Source organism: Xenopus tropicalis, chromosome 7, assembly GCF_000004195.4.
Source record: "Xenopus tropicalis strain Nigerian chromosome 7, UCB_Xtro_10.0, whole genome shotgun sequence".
Taxonomy (NCBI): Eukaryota; Metazoa; Chordata; class Amphibia; order Anura; family Pipidae; genus Xenopus; species Xenopus tropicalis.
In genome coordinates, this window is record NC_030683.2 from 122,541,654 (window position 1) to 122,562,886 (window position 21,233).

Consider the following 21,233-nt stretch of genomic DNA (forward strand, 5'->3'; position numbering starts at 1 on the left):
AATTTCTATTAGACACATACAAAGATTAAATAACTGAAGGTGAAGAAGTCTCATCTGTGCTAAACTTGCCTAAAACATAACAAAAGAGCAACGAGGCAAGACACGCTGGATTAAAAAGGTCAATAATCCAAAAATAAAAAGTAAAAATTTCAATATTTCTAGCCTGTGCCTTTCCATGCAGTTTCTAGTCAGTACACGTAAAATCCTTTGCTTTAAAATAAAGGGCCAATATTCACCTGTCTGCAACATAAGCTCAATGGATATTGGTTTGGAAATGCTTTCTGCCTTATCAGCTTGCGGTGCTGAGACAACACTGTAAAATGGACTCCTCCATATCCGTAAACTTAAGACACAGGCAGAAATGGGAGTGGAGTTCATTTTGTTTTTGTTTTAGGCAGAACACATTTTCAATAGTCATTTTATATAAAGGAACATGCCCTCTGTTCAGCAAAGTTTCTCTTTCCCGTCTAAGCAAAGCCCCGGAGTATTGTGATGAACAGACGTATATTTGTGAAGTGGCCCCAGTGCTACCAGTGAAAATACAAATATCATGCAGTCTAGAGATGGCGACGACTATTTCAAAAGTACAGAATCTGTGAACGTTTTGGGTAAAGGTTCTTCGGAACATCGTGGGCCTACGAGGACGTACCTTTGCCCTGTAACACTGCTGCACCCCTATTTTAAATGGAGAGTATTACCAATCGATATAGGTTTCACAGACCGGCCCTGCCTTGCCTATGCCTACAGGGCAGAAGAACTAATAAGCAATAGAGGAACAACTTGCCAATAAACCAGCAGAAAGTGTCTCTGCCTCCTTCCCTGACTGCCAGCTACAGGAAAGTGTCACATTCCGTCAAACTGTGGGGCAAGATTTTGGGTAGGGACCTGGACACATTGCTGAATTATCAATGATTTTATACATCTGTAGCCTTCTCATGGGCTAAGGGCAGGCCCGGACTGGCAATCTGTGGGTTCTGACGAATGCCAGAGGGGCTGCTGTAAGATGCCATAGACAGTAATTATTTATTGGGCCGTTGGGGAGCAGTTTGTGCTTCTGTGTGAAGCCCAGTCTAAGGGATCCTAAACCAAATAACACTGTCATTTTACTATATACGTATATAATGCTTCCCCCATGGTATCACCTGGTTACTATTGCTGCCGGACACATACAAACCTATTCTAACCATCCGACGGGAGCTATTTTCATACTTCCACTCCCAGGGGCTGCGTATATATTTTAAATTAACCTCAAAAATTACCTTTCTACCCCCTGCAATTACAGCTATATGAAATCATGACAGCGCCTGCAAGACTTTAGAAGGAAATGCAAACTCTTTAATTGTAAAGATGTTCATCCAAACTCATTTTGGTAGTACTTTCCCTTTAAAAAGCAGAATAATGTACAGGGATGCATAGATGCACGGAGCGGGCCCTGCTTAGTATACAGCTCCTGCTGATTTCCTTGCAAAAATGAAAGCGCTTGGCATCCAGACGTGGGCAGCCGCTGTAAGCTGCAGAGTTACTGCATGATCCTTTCTGGGCTGCAGAACCAATCAACTTTTTGCAAGGGGAGGGGGGGAAAAAAAAACAAAAAACCACAGCTTTTAACGGAGAGCATAAGGGCAACTAATACTACAATCTGCTCCTCCACACACATGGGTTTAAAAATAGTTTTAAAAAGCAAAATGAAAAAAAAAAAACAAAAACAAAGTTGTATTACCTATATTCAATTGCTAAAAGTCTAAGGTAAGTTCATATTTATATATATTTATAATAAAAAAAGAACAAAAATGTAAAGCAATACTTTAACCTTCTGCTGCTAAGCACAGACCTGGAACATATTGCATTGCAATAGTGCGCAGGCCCCAATCTGCAGTGGAATGGGGAGGGGGGGGGGGGTGAAAAGGTTCTCTCCACAGAGTGTAAATGGCTATTGTTTAAACCCCCCCATCGTGGCTAACAATCCACAAAGTCCTTTAGAAGGATCAGGGAAACATTTTTTGACACCATAAAGTTAAAGGAGAAAAAAAGCTGGAGGGGGGGGTGTGGTTTGAATGAAGGGGTAGTGGCAAGTGAGATGGTCACTGAAGGAAGGGTGCTGATAGTTCCGCTGTGTGGCATTTTCCTCCTACTCCCCCATAAAACGGGTTTCCTTGGTGGGTAAAGTGAAGAACGTCACTGCCTCTGAGATTCTTCTACCACCTCAATACCGTGCTGCTGTAGCTGCGCCCTCAAAAGTGCATTCTCGTTCTTATGCTCTTCGATCTGCAAAAAAAATAAATATATAGATTAAAAAAAGGAGAAGATACCACAATGATGAATGATAGATATTTTGTTCTCTTAAAAGGAGAAGGGAAGTCATTTTGGCATTTTACTGCCAATAGATTCACCACGTTAGTGCCACCTATAACACTATATTTATTCTGCAGAAAGCATTACCATACCTGAGTAAACAGCCCTAGATGCTCCCTCTGTTTGTTTAAGATAGCAGCTGCCATTTTAGCTAGGTCTCAGTAGCTTCCTGCTGCAGCTCTAGCTGCTGGTAGCTCACATTTTGATGGGAAGGGGATGTAAATTCTTCTGAATACTTATGGGGGGGGGGGGGGGGAGGGAGAAGGGAGAGAGTAAAGAACTGGGCAAACTCCAGTCTGGGAATAAAGGACAAGAAATCTCAAGTTTGTTTTGATAGAGGACTCAGTGTAGCTTTTCTGTGTATTTACATAGACCTTTCTGATAACGCTTACTTAGTTTTTTACCTTTCCTTCTCCTTTAAACATGGGCGAACCACCCAACTGATTGAGGCCCTCTGTTTAATTACCAACCAACCTGTTGTCGCAGCAGATCGTTGTCCATCTGCAGTCTCTCGGCTTCTTTGTAGGTCTCCTGCATGCGCTGGTTTGTCTGCCGGAGCTCGCGGATGTAGTCACAGGCTTTAGAGAGTATGCCACCTTTACTCTGCTGAAAAGAAAGAGCAAAAGGGATTTTTGACAAGTACCAAGTCACACGAGAGCAGAGCAGCAAGATGGCAGCGCTGCGGATTGGTCAGAGAGGAGAGAGACAGCCCTCAGTCATACTGTGGTATCAGACTGCTTTGTTTAAACGAGAGGGGTCAGAAGGGAGGAAAAAAAAATAAAAAAAAGAATACGTATTCCACTCACTGCGCCAGTTTTGGTGCTTTCCGTGTTGCAGTCTGGAATGATTTTTGACAGCTGAACGATCCAGTTGTTAATCTTGTCTCTCCGTCTCCTCTCCACTAGAAATGCACAAAAATAAATGTAAGAAGTGTAGCGAAAGCAAAAAGGATTTACTAAAGTAAAAAAAAAAACTGGCCCAAAAAAGGGGGTAGTTCACCTTTAAGAACTTTTAGTATGTTGTAGAGAGTACTATTCTGAGACAATTTGCAATTGGTCTTCATTTTTTGTTATTGGTAGTTTTTTCGTTATTTCAGTTTTTGTTCAGCAGCTCTCCTGTTTGGAGTTTCGGCAGCTGTTTGCTTGGGTCCAAATTACCTTAGCAACCAGGGTGTGGTTTGAATGAAAGACTGATATATGAATAGGAGAAGACATGAATAAAAAAAAAAAAAAATAAGCACTAAAAAGTAACAGTAACAATTAAACTGTACTTTCACAAAGTACCGTAATAGTTTTTTGGCCCAGAGGTCAGTGACCCTCATTTGAAAGCTGCAAAGTGTTAGAACAGGGGTCCTTAGACTTTTTTTTAAACATGGGGCCAATTCATGGTCCCTCAGACTGTTGGGGGCTGGACTGTAGTCCTCAAACCACGGCCCGATCCCTGCTCCCCCCCTCCCAGCTGTCCCCTGCGTCTGCAGACAGGTAGTAGTCAGGGGTAAGGACGCAGTGGGGGCTCGGTAAATTACCTTGGGGGGTCGGAGACCGTAGTTTGAGTTAGAAGAAGGTGATAAAAAATTCAAAAACTTTGAAAAATAATTAATGAAGACCAACTGAAAAGTTGTTTAGAATTGGCCATTCTATAAGATACTAAAAGTTAACATAAAAGTGAACCACCCTTTTAAAAATGCAGCAAGAAACAGAAACTGGTCAAAAAGTAGATGTTTGCTTAACATTACCCTAGATTTAAAGTGTGAATTGGCGGCTACTGACAGATTAACCGGGCCATGAGGAGTTTACAAACAAGGCCCAGTGGCAAACTGAGGCATTTTAACCCCATCCAGTTGGTATAATTTCCCTGATTATTAGCACCCTGTCCCATTTACCTTCATTGTGCTGAGCTCTGCGTCTCTCATCACGAGGGGTTCTGTTCCCGTCCATCTTAGTACTGAGTAAAAAGAAATAAAAAGGTTGACGTAAGTAACAGATATACTTTAGGCAGCATCATAGTGTTTCATCTGCTCCCTTTAAATTGGTAACCTACACTTTAAATTGACCAAATAAGCACTATAAATGGCTACCATCACTCAAAATGACAAACTGTACAAACGTTGCAATCCCTAGCTGCACCAGGAAGGCTCGGTTATGCTCTTCCCAATACTCAGAGTTTCGAGCCCCCATAAGAACAGAGACAGGGGCTCCACATTTACCTTTAGATACCCAGTAAGAATTCAACTGTTTCACCAGCAATTTTTCCTCATTTTTATGATGGTTGGGTTTGATTTATTGTTATGCTACTGCCATCTATGGGCAACTTTCCCCACATTCCCTATGCTGCCATATCCCAGCATAGAGAAGTTTCTGACACAGAGCTGGGCAATTACTTTGAGAGGGCCGCAGAGCACACATGTACACAATATAATATATATGCAAACCTAGCCCAGTACCAAAGCTAATTTTTTATTCAAGTAAAACAACTATTTTTATTGAATTGTGCTTAGTAAAGATGTATCCTGGAAAAGTTTCAGTGCTCATAGCCTGTACTGAGAGATAAACTTAGGGGGCTGTTCCTGCTTAGTACAGGGAAATCCCTATGCTGTCATAGTTTTATGGTATCTCTCTGTACAGGCTATGAGCAAACTTAGGGGGCTGTTCCTGCTGAATTGTGCTTAGTACAGGGGAATCCCTATCTGCCATAGTTTTATGGTATCTCTCTGTACAGGCTATGAGCAAACTTAGGGGGCTGTTCCTGCTGAATTGTGCTTAGTACAGGGGAATCCCTATGCTGCCATAGTTTTATGGTATCTCTCTGTACAGGCTATGAGCAAACTTAGGGGCTGTTCCTGCTGAATTGTGCTTAGTACAGGGGAATCCCTATGCTGCCATAGTTTTATGGTATCTCTCTGTACAGGCTATGAGGAAACTTAGGGGGCTGTTCCTGCTGAATTGTGCTTAGTACAGGGGAATCCCTATGTGCCATAGTTTTATGGTATCTCTGTACAGGCTATGAGCAAACTTAGGGGGCTGTTCCTGCTGAATTGTGCTTAGTACAGGGGAATACTTATGCTGATATAATTTGTTTAACAGAATTTAGTGAAAGCTGTGTGAAGTCAACGTGCCACTTGTACAATGCCCAGGGCTCTGACCCAGTCGTAATGGCATTTGCCATGCAAGGCAGTTTTGTGTTCCAGGTTTTTTTCCACTTTTGTTCCTACATTCATTAATGGCCTCCATCCCTGTAGTTAGAGACCCACACAGAAGAATGCCCTTATAAACAGAGGCAAATAGCCAAATCCCATTCTGGCACTTGAGACAACACAGACAGATGGGCTTGGCACTTCTCACAGCCGAATAACTGCACTTAACAATAGTTATCCCTTGCTCATACTTACGGCGAATAGGGATGAGTCCGTGGAGCAATCGTCCTCTGTGTTCCAGCAGGAAGAACATCTTGGGGGGTCATCATGACATAGAACTGCCCTAGGGAATGAAAGATAGTGTTTGCCAAGAGTATCAGGAGTTCTGCTGTTGGGGGGCTTATGCTACAGCCAGATACACTGTATACTAGGGATGCATTATATATGGCCGAACCCTGAATCCTTAATGAAAAATTAGCCTGAAAAAAGGAAGGGCTAAAGAGAACCGTGCTTCCATGTTTATGTGACAAAAAGTCATGCTTTTTAAGGATTTGGATTCGGGCGAATCTGAATGCATTCACGTATGGATTTAGAAAAAGAACCATTTCCCAAAGGAAAAAAAATCAGGTCTGGCTCCTTGCAAGGAAGTCAAGTCATATTCAATTTCCATGCACCGCCAAAGAAAGAATAAGGTTAAAGACTTAAGAAATAAATCGGCAGTAACTGCATTTAGTTACACAGTAACCTTGTAAAGACACAGAACACAAGGTGGATACAGAAAGTAGAATATTCCCTGTAAACGATAACGAGAGTGAAGCTGCTATCAGGAAAAACATTACTTGTTAGGGCAAAAATCAGTTTCTGTCAAGATAAGCCACTCAGGGCCTAACTGCCTGCTGAAAGGTTAGCCTTATACAGTTATAGGGCCAAGTTACAGGAATAGGGAATATTTAGTAGAGCTTAGAATCACCTCCTGCCTGTGCCAGGGAAGGGTCAGACGTCTGCACAGACACTGCTGTAGTGTCCCCCACCGTGGAAGCCGGAAAGTAAGCAAAGCGTGCCTCCCCGCTAACTGCATCAGTTGTAGGGCTTCCTCCGTTGCTGAATGGGTTCTGGATCACAGCCTGCAACAGACAGAGGAACGAATGGATATACAAGTGAGGGAACAGAAAACATGAACACCTATTGCTGGACTAGACCCGGCTAGATGCCAATTTAGACGTAGAAAAGTCATAATCCAGCAAACTCTAATACAGAGTAAGAAAAGGGGCCACAGGTCTGACTTCTTGGATATTTGAAGTGAAGAAAGCTGGCTTGGTCACATGACACCAAGTACAGTCAGAGCATGTGACTGGCAGTTGCCATCTGACGCTAGTCAGATATAACATGTGACCGGTTTTGGAAAGTAAACAAACTACAGCTGGGACTCTGCTACATTAGAGCTATATTATTACTGTTTAAACCATACAGTATAGTGTTATTAGCTTGAAGAGGGTTTTACTGGAAATAAAATACTTTACTGTCGGGAAGAATTTGGCTAATTGCGCTAGGAAGCCTGGTTGCATGCAACAGACTGCAACTAAAGGTCCCCACACAAGGGCCGATTGTAGCTGCCGATATCGGTCCCTTGGACAGGGGCAGAAACGCGGTGCCTGCCCGACCGATATCTGGCCTGAAATTGGCCAGATATCACTCGGCCAGGTTAGAAAATTCAGTCGGATCGGGGACCGCATCAACAAGCCGAACCGACTGCCCCATTGCCGCCAATATAATTTGATTGTTTGGCCCCAGGGCCAAACGATCGAATTAGCCTACACACTCCCCGATATCGCCCACCCGTAGGTGGGGATATCGGGTGAAGATCCGCTCGCTTGGCGATCTCGCCAAGTGAGCAAATCTTAACTTGTATGGGGACCTTAACGTAAGGCAAATTCTTTCCCCCTCGGGGGCAATGGAACAGCTACATTATACTGCAAACAGGGTCCCCTTCCTTGCAGACCAGGCTTGTCCTGATGACATAAGTCCCAATTTGGCGCTAGTGTTTAGTAGATCTATAGGGTTAGGGGACACCACAAACAGATTTCACAGCAGCTCCAAACATTCAGGCAAGAGTTTTTTTGCCATTTAGTCTGTCTGCACCCAACTGTCAGCAACCCCAGAAAGACACTTACCTGTGCTACAGCTTGCTGGGTGCCGCTAAAGGCTGCCGTTGACACGACACTGACTGCCCCCGTTGCATCCCCCTGGCCGTCCAGCTGACCATCTGTCACCTGGACAACTCTGTATGTCACCTATAGCAGAGAAACAATGTAAAACCTGTAACTGATGTGGCCCCTTGGAATTGTTACATACAAACTGCACAATGTTCAGCTCAAAATGAACATGAAGATATGGTGTAAACATAGTACTGCCATTGCAATATTATATATATATATATATATATATATATATATATATATATATATATATATATATATATATATATATATATATATATATATATATATATATATATATATATATATATATATATATATATTTTACAGGCAGCCTTATCATAAAGAGACATTTGTTCTGTACCTGTCCTCCATTGTTTTCTGTGCGAAACTGATACTGGATATTGTGGTCTGAGAAGGCAGCTTGTTGGACAGTAGCAATGGCCACGGCAGTGTGTTCCTCGGCACTCGTGTCATCTCCTGTATTGGGAAAAGCAAAAAGGAAATAGTGAGGAGCGTCCCTCCTGCAGTTCCTACATCCTTAATAGCACAATCCCTCAGAAATATGGCGATTGCAAATTAGTCGGCATCAGAGCCACACTCACCTTCATGTAACTCTACAACTTCTTCCGTGTCCTGTCCTTTGTCGTGACTAGAAAAGAAAAAAAAGATTAATTTAGGTAATGCCCCTTTTAAAAATCATCATAGTCTAGTTACTGAGATTGGGAGCAATCGTAACGAAAGCCCCCAATGATATGGAAGATTTGCTATGTGACCGAGTAGGCAAACAAATCCTAGCCGGAGGGCTAAAAAGGGCAAAAAGTTCAGAGGAGTTTGCATGCCGTATTTACCCTATTAGCTTTGCACACAGAGGCATCTGTACTTTGCATTATAAGGCTTCAGGCCCAGCGCCCCATTATAATTAGCTATTTTAACAATTAAAGCAATTTAACGTCCCAAAGAGGCTTTCCTGTCATGCTGTTTCTCACAGAGCTGCGATTTCTGGGTCATATAATTAATTTCGCATCTAGTCTTGTGACACGGCTCTCTGGGCCTGCGTTCTGCGATCATTAACCATTCCCCAACACCACAGGCACTTCATTACTTGCTGCTTCACATCAGGGTCTGACCAAACTGGATTGTTCTGTGTGTTTTTCAGAACATCTAACTTTTTTTTAAAATATTGCCAAGGCTGGTACATACAGAATGAGTAACCAGGAGAGGTACCCTGCCCAGATAGAGGGCAAGGTGAGTGGTACATACAGAATGAGTAACCAGAGAGGTACCCTGCCCGGATAGAGGGCAAGGTGAGCGGTACATACAGAATGAGTAACCAGAGAGGTACCCTGCCCAGATAGAGGGCAAGGCGAGTGGTACATACAGAATGAGTAACCAGGAGAGGTACCCTGCCCAGATAGAGAGCAAGGCGAGTGGTACATACAGAATGAGTAACCAGGAGAGGTACCCTGCCCAGATAGAGAGCAAGGCGAGTGGTACATACAGAATGAGTAACCAGAGAGGTACCCTGCCCAGATAGAGGGCAAGGTGAGCGGTACATACAGAATGAGTAACCAGAGAGGTACCCTGCCCAGATAGAGGGCAAGGTGAGTGGTACATACAGAATGAGTAACCAGAGAGGTACCCTGCCCAGATAGAGGGAAGGTGAGTGGTACATACAGAATGAGTAACCAGAGAGGTACCCTGCCCAGATAGAGGGCAAGGTGAGTGGTACATACAGAATGAGTAACCAGAGAGGTACCCTGCCCAGATAGAGGGTAAGGTGAGTGGTACATACAGAATGAGTAAAGGACACACTGAGTGGTGCCCATACAAAGGGCAAGGTAAGTGATACACTCAGGATCTGTACCCACTAGTGATGCGTGGGGCTATACATGCATGACCCTAATCCACCTACTCATAAATGGAGCGGAAGGAAACGGACCATCTTTTCTCCCTGCCTGCGTTTCTATGCCTGTGTGCCCCTAAACGCAGTTTGGAACCCCCTGCCCCCACAAGGGTAATATGTCAGCCCAAAACTTCCAGTCACACATTTTTCAGAAAAGCCCACTCACCACCATGCCAGATTTTCATTCTGATTTGTGAGCGGCACATCAGAATGAATAACATAGATACACCCTTGCGAGCGGTGCCCGGGGGGCACAGATAGTGACAGCTGGATACAAAGGGTGACTGGGTTCAGTTTTCCGATTGCTATGGCCAATGATCCTAACAACCAGAGAAGCCGCACCGCTGTAATAAGGGAGCAACCAGAAGCCCTATTCCGACAATAAGAAACAGCTCGTCCTGGAAAAAAACGGCGTCGGCAATAAATCATTTAACAAACACGGCGGAGAGCACACATAGGATAGAGGGAAAACATATTTGCACAAGGCTAAAATTCTGTTCCGAGGTTCCCTGCGTCACTGACACTGAGCCTAAGAACTCCATCTGGGATATTTAGGGGAAAACCAAAAAGAGAAGGGAGGGACGGTGGAATTTTATAGCCTTTACCTGCACAAATGTGTGTGTGGATTTTACCTGCACTACTTCCTGATACAGACGAACAACAAATCCTAGCATCCCAAAGGCAGCCCAATGCTGTTAGTTGTACACGTATGGGACCCATTATCCAGAGTGCTCGGGACCTGGGGTTTTCTGGATAAGGTATCTTTCCGTAATTCAGATCTACTGCCTAAAGTCTACTAAAAAAATAATTTAAACATTAAATAAACCCAATGGTTTTGCCTCCGATAAGGATTCATTATATTGTTGGGATCAAGTACAGGTACTGTTTTATTATTACAGAGAAAAGGGAATCATTTAACCATTAAATAAACCCAATAGGGCTGTTCTGCCCCAATAAGGGGTAATTATATCTTAGTTGGGATCAAGTACAGGTACTGTTTTATTACAGAGAAAAGGGAATCATTTAACCATTAAATAAACCCAATAGGGCTGTTCTGCCCCCAATAAGGGGTAATTATATCTTAGTTGGGATCAAGTACAAGGTTCTGTTTTATTATTACAAAGAAAAAGGAAATCATTTTTAAAAATGTGAATTATTTCATTAAAATTGAGTCTATGGGAGATGGCCTTTCCGTAATTCGGAACTTTCTGGATAATGGGTTTCCGGATAAGGGGTCCCATACCTGTAGTTCAGTACCCTAGCAAGCAGGCTGATTATGCATTATTATTACGTCTCCACCCATAAAGCAATGTGTTTTGCAGCAGGCACGTAATTGGGAAATATGTAATTAAATCTCATCCCGAGAGCTCCAATGTCAGCAACCCTGACATATATTATTATAATCTGGCCTGTGGTAGTCAATAGGACATAACCGCAGGGTACAGGAAGGAGTTGAATAGGAAAAAAGGGTAAGTAAGCCAGACCCAGGAGTATTCCAGTTATGTTCATATTAGTAGGATGTGCTGTAAATAACCCAACTTGCCCTAGGCCTTATAGCAAGGTGACTTTAATGGCTGCAGCCGCTGGGGCCCTGGTTAGCATTTTTCTGCAATAAAAACCACTAGAAAGTCACTTGTGTGGCCCTGGGCTGAAGTAATAAAGTGTAACAGTGCACCCACTAGATAGGCCCAGACACTGGCCCCACTACATCCAGACCCACATATACAGTCTATACAGAACCTGGGAGTTAGAGCTCAATGGGAGAGGGGGCAGGGGGCTAATCTGAGCATTTTGTTCCTGGGTAACTAGTAGTAGCACCCCCCTTCCCCTATTCACTAATACGACACCTTGCTGCAAGCCCAAGTACACTAAATCCAACCCTGACTGCCACATTTTTAGAGCAGGGATCCCCAACCTTTTATACCTGTGACCCACTTTCAATTGGAAAAATTTTCGGAGAGCAACACAAGCATTAAAAAAGTTCCTGGAGGTGCCAATGAGAGTTATAATTGGCTATTTGGTAGCCCCTGTATGTACTGGCAGCCTACATGAGGCTCTGTTTGGCAATTACATTGGGTTTTTATGCAATCAAAGCTTACCTCCTAACCAGAAATTCAAAGTTGGGGAGCAACATGTTGCCCCTGAGCCACTGGTTGGGGATCACTGTTTTAGAGCGTCAATCACCCAGCGGGCGAGTGCACCCTCTTGTAGGTGGCTGCCATAAAAGCTAATGAGGGCGAGCAATTTTGGGCTTTTTGCCACCCACTTTGCATGGGCAAAACACCCCCAATTACACTTTTAAACAAAAAAAAAAAAAAAAGTGTGAGGGGCTAAAGGTGGCCATACATAAAGATCCGCCCATCCGGTGACCCGATATCCCCACCTACAGGTTTGCCCCCACCTGGGGCCAAACATTTGAATTAGAATGGCAGGTATAGGCGCCATCGGTTGGGGGACCGCATTAATGAGCCGATGTGGTCCCCGATCTGACGGAAAAGTCAAACTTGCCCCATCGATTTCAGGGCAGATGCCGGTCGGGCAGGCCTGTCGTTCGTGCAAATAAAGCCCCCTGTAAGCTGATAGGGTGCATAGAGGCCCCTAATAGCCAATCACAGCCCTTATTTGGCTCCTCCATGAACTTTTATGGTGCTTGTGTTGCTCCTCAAGTCTTTTGACTGTGGCTCATGAGTAAGAAAGGTTGGGGTCCCCTGCTCTATGGGAACTGGTTTTGGCTTAGATCTCCCAAAGGCCCTATGTGCCATTATCCTTGGATGGTCAATATCCCGCGTGTATACATTTGTCAAACACAAGGCCTGTGGACTGAATCCGGCCCACCTGGCTGTTTTATGTGGCCCATGGTGACTGTGCAGCACCAATTGCCTGACTACTACTATGTAATTTGGCCTGCCCCCTTTTGCGATTGAGTTTGACACCCCTGGTATATTCGCTTGCACTGCAACCCACAATTTGTGGGCCCTTTATATGAAATGGGCAAACATCATCCTCCCAGTTCTTTTCAACTTATAACTCCCAGCATCTCTTGGTAGCCAAAGGGACATTAAGGAGTGCCAGAGCTTGGATATTGCCTGGAGTGTACATGCAGGTATGCAACTGGGTGTGGGTTTATATGATGGTGCAGAGCAAAGAAATATACGTTGAATGAACATCGGTCAGTCTAAAGGAAGTGACAAGAATCACTGGTAGGGCAAATCTGTTCTAAGGGAGATAAGGTGCTCTGTATAAACAAACCCTCTTCATTACCTAAACTGCAGCTTTGTAATAAGCCAGCTGTATAATGAGCTGGTCCTTATCTGCAGACTGGTCATTTGTTTGCACAGCTTCTCCTCTGCAAAGTGACTCGGCAGAAGGTGAAACTGAGAAGCGAAAGTAGTTTCAGTTTCTTGATCAGAGCAAGAAATAACAAAAAACCATAGGTATTGCTTCATTAAAGGAGAAGGAAAGGCTAAATCATTGGGGGGGGGGGGGGGAATCTGTCACCCCCCCTCCAGTGATTGGAACTTTCCTTCTCCTTTAAAACAACAGGCAAAAAGTACATTCAGCACAAGCTCTATTCATTGTACTCAAGCCAAAAATTGGGAATTTCCATTAAAATGTCATTTTCTTTAATTATTGCTTTCGGGGGGGGGGGGGGGGGGGGGGGCACAAAAGTCTAATATGCGGTACAGTAAAAAGATACAATTCCTATGGGAATAACCATGTCCCCAATGAATCTCCAGTTTCCCCAATAATGGGCCCGACGCTGCTGTACAATGCAGCCCGTACAGTAACCCTAAGCCTATCGGCAGCGCAGGCCGCAGAGCCTGGGCTTAGATTACCGCGGGCGGTGCAGTTTTCTCCTAACAGGGGCAACGGCCGTGGGTTTCGGGTAAGCGATAATCATTGGGAGGTGCTTTACATTTTGCTACACCCCAATGATTTTAACTTTCCTTCTCCTTTAAAACAACAGGCAAAAAGTACATTCAGCACAATCTCTATTAATTGTACTCATGCTGAAAAGGGGGGTATGCTGGGGATTAGTGCTGGGCGGTATACCGGTAAAAACCGATCACCGTTTTTTTTTTTGAAACCGATATGAATTTTCGACATACCGGTGTGCTGAATACTTCCGGGTGCGCACGTGACGTCAGCGCGCACGTGACGTCAGCGCGCACACTCTACAAAAGCGCCATCGCTAGGACGCATTCAGAGTCGGATACCAATGTGAGCTGTCGGGGGTGCCTGGCCAGTAATTATATTTTATGTGAAGGGGATGGGTGGGGGTGGGTGGGTTATACTTATGTGAAGGGGATGGGGTTGTGTTTGGGGGGGGTGGGATGGGGTGGGGGGTTATATTTATGTGAAGGGGATGGGGGGGTGTTTGGGGTGGGGGTGGGTGGGTTATACTTATGTGAAGGGGATGGGGTTGTGTTTGGGGGGGTGGGATGGGGTGGGGGGTTATATTTATGTGAAGGGGATGGGGGGGTGTTTGGGGTGGGGTGGGGGGTGTGTGTGCGGATGGGGGGGTGTTTGGGGTGGGGGGGGTGCGTGTGGATGGAGGGGTGGGGGGTGCGTGCGGATGGGGGGGCTGCGTGCGGATGGGGGGGTGTTTGGGGTGGCGGGGGGGGTGCGGGTGGCGGGTGTTTGGGGTGGTCACCTAATCATGCATGGGGAAAAAAAAATACCGTCAAATACCGTGATACCGATATAATTTTGAAAAATACCGTGATATAAATTTTTGGTCATACCGCCCAGCACTACTGGGGATATGTAGCTTAGGGGTATTTGTAAGTGTAATTGGTATTGATGCCAATTAATTGGCCGTTTATAACCGGTTCCGACTTCTGAGACGTTTTCAAGAAAAAAAAAAAATACTCAGAAAGGTCCAGTTGTTTAAGACTAAATTCTACTAGAAACTGTATGTCATGACCTGGAGGAGTGAGAATCTAGATAGACACTGCAGCAAGCCAACTGACTAAAGGAGGCCATACACGGGCCGATTCTAGCCACCAATATCGGCCCCTTAGATCAACTCAGCAGCTTATCGGCCCGTGTAGGGGCAAGCATGACGGCCATACCCGACCGACATCTGGCCTGAAATCGGGCAGGTTAAAAAAAATGTATTTGGATCAGGGACCGCAACGGCTCGTTGATGTGGTCCCCGAACCGACTGCACCTATTGCCGGCGTTCTAATTCGATCATTTGGCCCCAAGACCGAACGACCGAATTAGCCTGAATTCACTCAATATCGCTCAGTCGTAGGTAGGGATATCAGGAGAAGATCCGCTCGCTTGGCAACCTTAACAGCCCTGCTACATTGTATCAAGAGTCAGAACCAAAGACTAAAAAGGGACAGAGACCGCTTTAGAGACCATGTAGATTTGTATGTAACTCTAAAACCAGTGCAGAGGGTATATTGGGAATTTTCATTACAATTTGAATTTCTTTCTCTATAGACAATACTTACAAATGTCTTCCAATACAAGAAGCTACAATTCCTATGGGAATAACCATGTCCCCAATGAAACTCCAATTTCCCCAATAACGGTCCCGGCGCTGCTGTACAATGCAGCCCGTACAGTAACCCCATAGCCTATGGGCAGCGCAGGCCGCACAGCCCGGGCCTACATTACCCCAGCTGGTGTCTTAAGGTTATTTGTAAATGTAAGTGGCATCGATAGCAGTATCTATTTAGCGGTTTATAATCTCCACACAACTGGTTCTGAAATGTTTTCAAGAAAAAAAAAACCCAACTCTAAAAAATCCAGTTGTTTTAGACTTAATTCTACTAGAAACTGTATGTCATGACCTGGAAGAATAAGAATCTTCATAGACAGCAGCAGCAAGCCAACTAACAGCCGTGCTACATTGTATCAGGAGCCAGAACCAGAGAATAAAAAAAGGGATAGAGACCGCTTTAGAGATCATGTAGATTTGCGTGTAACTCTAAAACCAGTGGGAATAAGCACAGAACGTATATTGGGAATTTTCATTAAAATTTGAATTTCTTTCGCTATAGACAATATATACTTAATTCTACTAGAAACTGTCTGTCATGACCTGGAAGAATGAGAATGTTCATAGACACAGCAGTAAGCTAACAGCCCTGCTACATTGTATCAAGAGTCAGAACCAAAGACTTAAAAGGGACAGAGACCGCTTTAGAAATCATGTAGATTTGCATGGAACTCTAAACCCAGTAGGAATAAGTGCAGAGGGTATATTGGGAATTTACACTAAAATTTAAATTTCTCTCACTAGAGACAATATAAACTTAGTTCTACTAGAAGCTGTATGGCATGACCTGGAAGAATGAGAATGTTATACACACAGCAGCATGCCAACTAACAGCCGTGCTACATTGTATCAGGAGTCAGAACCAGAGAATAAAAAAAAGGGATAGAGACCGCTTTAGATATGATGTAGGTTTGCGTGTAACTCTAAAACCAGTGGGAATAAGTGCAGAGGGTATATTGGGAATTTTCATAACAATTTGAATTTATTTCTCTATAGACAATATATACTACTAGATACTGTATGTCATGACCTGGAAGAATGAGAATGTTCATATACACACACCAGGGCTGTTAGTTAGCTGTCTGCTACATTGTATCAAGAGTCAGAACCATTGTATCAGGAGTCAGAACCAGAGAATAAAAAAGGGACAGAGACCGCTATAGATATCATGTAGATTTGTATGTAACTCTAAAACCAGTGCAGAGGGTATATTGGGAATTTTCATTACAATTTGAATTTCTTTCTCTATAGACAATACATACTTAATTCTACTAGAAACTGTCATGACCTGGAAGAATGAGAATGTTCATACACACACCAGGGCTGTTAGTTGGCTTGCTGCTACATTGTATCAAGAGTCAGAACCAAATACTAAAAAAAAGGGACAGAGACCATGTAGATTTTCATGGAACTCTAAAACCAGTGGGAATAAGTGCAGAGGGTATATTGGGAATTTTCATTACAATTTGAATGTATTTCTCTATAGACAATATATACTACTAGATACTGTATGTCATGACCTGGAAGAATGAGAATGTTCATACACACACCAGGGCTGTTAGTTGGCTTGCTGCTACATTGTATCAAGAGTCAGAACCAAAGAATAAAAAGGGACATCATGTAGATTTGCATGTAACTCTAAAACCAGTGCAGAGGGTATATTGGGAATTTTCATTACAATTTGAATTTCTTTCTCTATAGACAATACATACAACAAATGCCTTCCAATACAAGAAGCTACAATTCCTATGGGAATAACCATGTCCCCAATAAAACCCCAGTCTCCCCAATAACGGTCCCGGCGCTGCTGTACTATGCAGCCCGTACAGTAACCCCTAAGCCTATAGGCAGCGCAGGCCCTGGGCTTAGATTACTCCAGCCAGTGCAGTTTTCTCCTTACAGGAGAACCAGCCCAGGGGTTTCAGGTACATTGCTACATTGTATCAAGAGTCAGAACCAAAGAATAAAAAGGGACAGAGACCACTTTAGAGATCTAAACGAGTCGGAATAAGTGCAGAGGGTATATTGGGAATTTACATTAAAATTTCTTTCACTATAGATGTAAGTATTGTGTTGTAAGTATTGTGTATAGTGAAATAAATTCAAATTGTAATAAAAATTCCCAATATACCCTCTGCACTGGTTTTAGAGTTCCACGCAAATCTACATGAGGTCCCTTTTTATTCTTTGGTTCTGACTCTTGATACAATGTAGCAGCAAGCCAACTAACAGCCCTGGTGTGTGTATGAACATTCTCATTCTTCCAGGTCGTGACAGTTTCTAGTAGAATTAAGTATGTATTGTCTATAGTGAAAGAAATTTTAATGAAAATTCCCAATATACCCTCTGCACTGGTTTTAGAGTTACACGCAAACCTACATGATCTCTAAAGCGGTCTCTGTCCCTTTTTAAGTCTTTGGTTCTGACTCTCGATACAATGTAGCAGGGCTGTTGGCTTACTGCTGTGTCTATGAACATTCTCATTCTTCCAGGTCAAGACAGACAGTTTCTAGTAGAATGAAATATATATTATACTTAGTTCTACTAGAAACTGTATGTCATAACCTGGAAAAATTAGAATCTTCATAGACACAGCAGTAAGCCAACTAACAGCCCTGCTACATTGTATCGAGAGTCAGAACCAGAGACTAAAAAGGGACAGAGACCGCTTTAGAGACCATGTAGATTTGTATGTAACTCTAAAACCAGTGCAGAGGGTATATTGGGAATTTTCATTACAATTTGAATTTCTTTCTCTATAGACAATACTTACAACAAATGTCTTCCAATACAAGAAGCTACAATTCCTATGGGAATAACCATGTCCCCAATAAAACCCCAGTCTCCCCAAAAATGGTCCCCACGCTGCTGTACAATGCAGCCCGTACAGTAACCCCATAGCCTATAGGGCTTAGATTACCCCAGCCAGTGCAGTTTTCTCCTTACAGGAGAACCAGCCCAGGGGTTCCAGGTACATTGCTACATTGTATCAAGAGTCAGAACCAAAGAATAAAAAGGGACAGAGACCGCTTTAGAGATCTAAATGAGTCGGAATAAGTGCAGAACGTATATTGGGAATTTACATTAAAATTTTAATTTCTTTCACTATAGATAATATAAACTTAGTTCTACTAGAAACTGTATGTCATGACCTGGAAGAATGAGAATGTTCATAGACACTGCAGCAAGCCAACTAACAGCCGTGCTACATTGTATCAAGAGTCACAACCAGAGACTAAAAAAAGGGACAGAGACCACTTTAGAGAGCATGTAGATTTGTGAGTAACTCTAAAACCGGTGCAGTGGGTATATTGGGAATTTTCATTAAAATTCGAATTTCTTTCCCTACAGACAATATATACTTAATCCTACTAACTATATGACATGACCTGGAAGAATGAGAATGTTCATAGACACAGCAGGGCTGTTAGTTGGTTGCTGCTACATTGTATCAGGAGTCAGAACCAAAGAATAAAAAGGACAGAGATTTTCATGGAATTCTAAAACCAGTGGGAATAAGTGCAGAGGGTATATTGGGAATTTTCATTAAAATTCGAATTTCTTTCCCTATAGACAATATATACCTAATTCTACTAGATACTGTATGTCATACCCTGGAAGAATGAGAATGTTCATACACACAGCAGGGCTGTTAGTTGGCTTGCTGCTACATTGTATCAGGAGTCAGAACCAAAGAATAAAAAGGACAGAGATTTTCATGGAATTCTAAAACCAGTGGGAATAAGTGCAGAGGGTATACTGGGAATTTTCATTACAATTTGAATTTCTCTCTCTATAGACAATATAAAGAACAAATGTCTTCCAATATGCCAATGTCTTCTAACAGCCCTGCTACATTGTATCAAGAGTCAGAACCAAAGACTAAAAAAAAAAGAGATCATGTAGATTTGTATGTAACTCTAAACCCAGTACAGAGGGTATATTGGGAATTTTCATTACAATTTGAATTTCTTTCTCTATAGACAATATATACTTAGTTCTACTAGAAGCTGTATGACATGCCCTGGAAGAATGAGAATGTTCATACACACAGCAGGGCTGTTAGTTGGCTTGCTGCTACATTGTATCAGGAGTCAGAACCAAAGAATAAAAAGGGACATCATGTAGATTTGTATGTAACTCTAAAACCAGTGCAGAGGGTATATTGGGAATTTTCATTACAATTTGAATTTCTTTCTCTATAGACAATACATACAACAAATGCCTTCCAATACAAGAAGCTACAATTCCTATGGGAATAACCATGTCCCCAATAAAACCCCAGTCTCCCCAATAACAGTCCCGGCGCTGCTGTACAATGCAGCCCGTACAGTAACCCCATAGCCTATGGGTAGTGCAGGCCGCACAGCCTGGGCCTAGATTTTCTCACCTGGCGGAGTCGAGGCCCTGATCTAGCATGTCCATGTGTCGAGCGTCGGGGTTGGGAGGCAGCGGGCAGAAGGTTGGGCCCGGTTCCCCCCCGGTTCAGGCGGTGCAGGCCCGGGGCCCGGGGCGGCCCGGAGAGGGGGAGGCGGGAGGGCCGGCGGTGCTTGTTCTGATCACGGGGCCAAACAGACGGGTCATGTGAGGAGCCTTCCCTTCCCTGTACCGCCGCCGGGACACGTGAGGAGGGAGGCGGGGAGAACTCACACACACTGCCTCTCAGGCTAATGCCCTGCGTACGGGAGAGACGGCTCCGGAACCGACACACACCGAATGGCAATAACGGCGGGAGCGCGCTTCACACGGAAACTGCGCCGAGAAACAGAAGCGGGCGGGCCCGACACGCACTGCATTCATACAGGAGCGGGCGGGCCCAACCAACTGCACTGACACAGGGGCGCGGCCGGGCCCGATATACTAAAGGCTGACAGACGCGGGCGGGCCGGACAACAAGCCACTAGCCAGCGCAAAGCGCAACCAACGTAGATTAGCGGGCCAGAGAAAGTGTGGGAAAACTAGGGTATCCATGTTGGAAACATACCCGGAAGCTTCCGTCTGGAAAAGCCAAGAAAAACGACATATTTATACAAGAGCGGGCGGGCCCGAGAAACAAAAAAACTTCATGGACTGTCTGGGACGGCGAAACATAATATTTATAGCAAGGGCGGGATAATACAACTATAAAGGCACGACGGTTGTTTATATTGGAAATATCAGTCAGTGGAACTGTATTCGTCTAAACAGACATGTTTATTTATTTATTTTTCCTGACTTGTCGCAATTGCGCTGTCAAGCAGCGCTTTTATAAAGCGGCGCCCTCTGCCGGGCATGGTTTGAGTATGGTGAAGGCGCGTCCCCGAGTGCTCGGAACCCAACCCCGCCCTTTGTAACAGACAAAGCAGGAACGCGGGAGTTGACAGGCCACGCCCGCTGTCTGAGGGGGCGGGGCTAAGAGCTGTCTATAAAGCGCTAGGTGGCCGGGGATTGTGGGTAGTTTGGAGACGGCGGTGAAACAGAACAATGAGACGCGGAGCGGTGGCGCTAAAACTGGCGCTGTATTCCGACACGGCGAAGATTTTTTTTTAATTTTTAAAGAATTGGCTACTTATAGCTAATGAACCGATCGAGTTTTAGGAGCAATAGTGCAGTTTTGAGAACGTAGAACCGGGGATCAGTCGACGGTGTGTGCGGCCCTGGGGGGGAGGGTTAGCAAGCTGTATGGGCAGCGAATTGGGGCTAGGGCCTGGCTGCACACCCGGCTCTCAACTGATCCATTCGGTCTGTAGGGATTCCATCATATTATAGCTGCAGGCACAAAGCCTTACTTACAGCCATTTGCAATTTATATGGTGATAAACACCAAAATATGTAACTCCTATTTGGCTATGAAACAGTTAAACATGGCTAGTGTAGGTATAGAGCATGGATGGGCCTTTGCTATATGGAATACCCAGGGGTGTAGTGTAACTACAACTCACTGTAGCTGAGTGCAGTGCAAAGTAGCAATAATGGACGCCAGACGGTTCTTGCAGAACAGGTTTATTGTCCGAGACAATAAGCAGGGTTATAGCATACACACAAACGGATGGTATGTGATAGTACACTGAGGACAACAAGAGAGGATGCACACCGGTTTATCCCACCTCTTTTGGGAGTCTGGGCAGGGTA

The 21,233-nt window shown here is 44.0% G+C and overlaps 1 protein-coding gene across 2 annotated transcripts; it reads right to left on the minus strand.

Moving 5' to 3' along the window:
• Nucleotides 1-1,313: 1,313 nt before the first annotated feature.
• usf2 (upstream transcription factor 2, c-fos interacting) lies at nucleotides 1,314-20,082 on the minus strand. 2 transcript variants are annotated; one of them, XM_012966455.3, is made up of 10 exons: nucleotides 19,513-20,082; nucleotides 8,307-8,353; nucleotides 8,066-8,181; nucleotides 7,657-7,776; nucleotides 6,456-6,609; nucleotides 5,741-5,828; nucleotides 4,235-4,296; nucleotides 3,159-3,253; nucleotides 2,827-2,955; nucleotides 1,314-2,265 (listed from the first exon to the last, which is right to left on the minus strand). In XM_012966455.3, the coding sequence occupies exons 1-10, from the start codon at nucleotides 19,545-19,547 to the stop codon at nucleotides 2,176-2,178; spliced, it is 936 nt and encodes a 311-aa protein (XP_012821909.1). In that variant the 5' UTR covers nucleotides 19,548-20,082; the 3' UTR covers nucleotides 1,314-2,175.
• Between the last annotated feature and the right edge of the window lie 1,151 nt (nucleotides 20,083-21,233).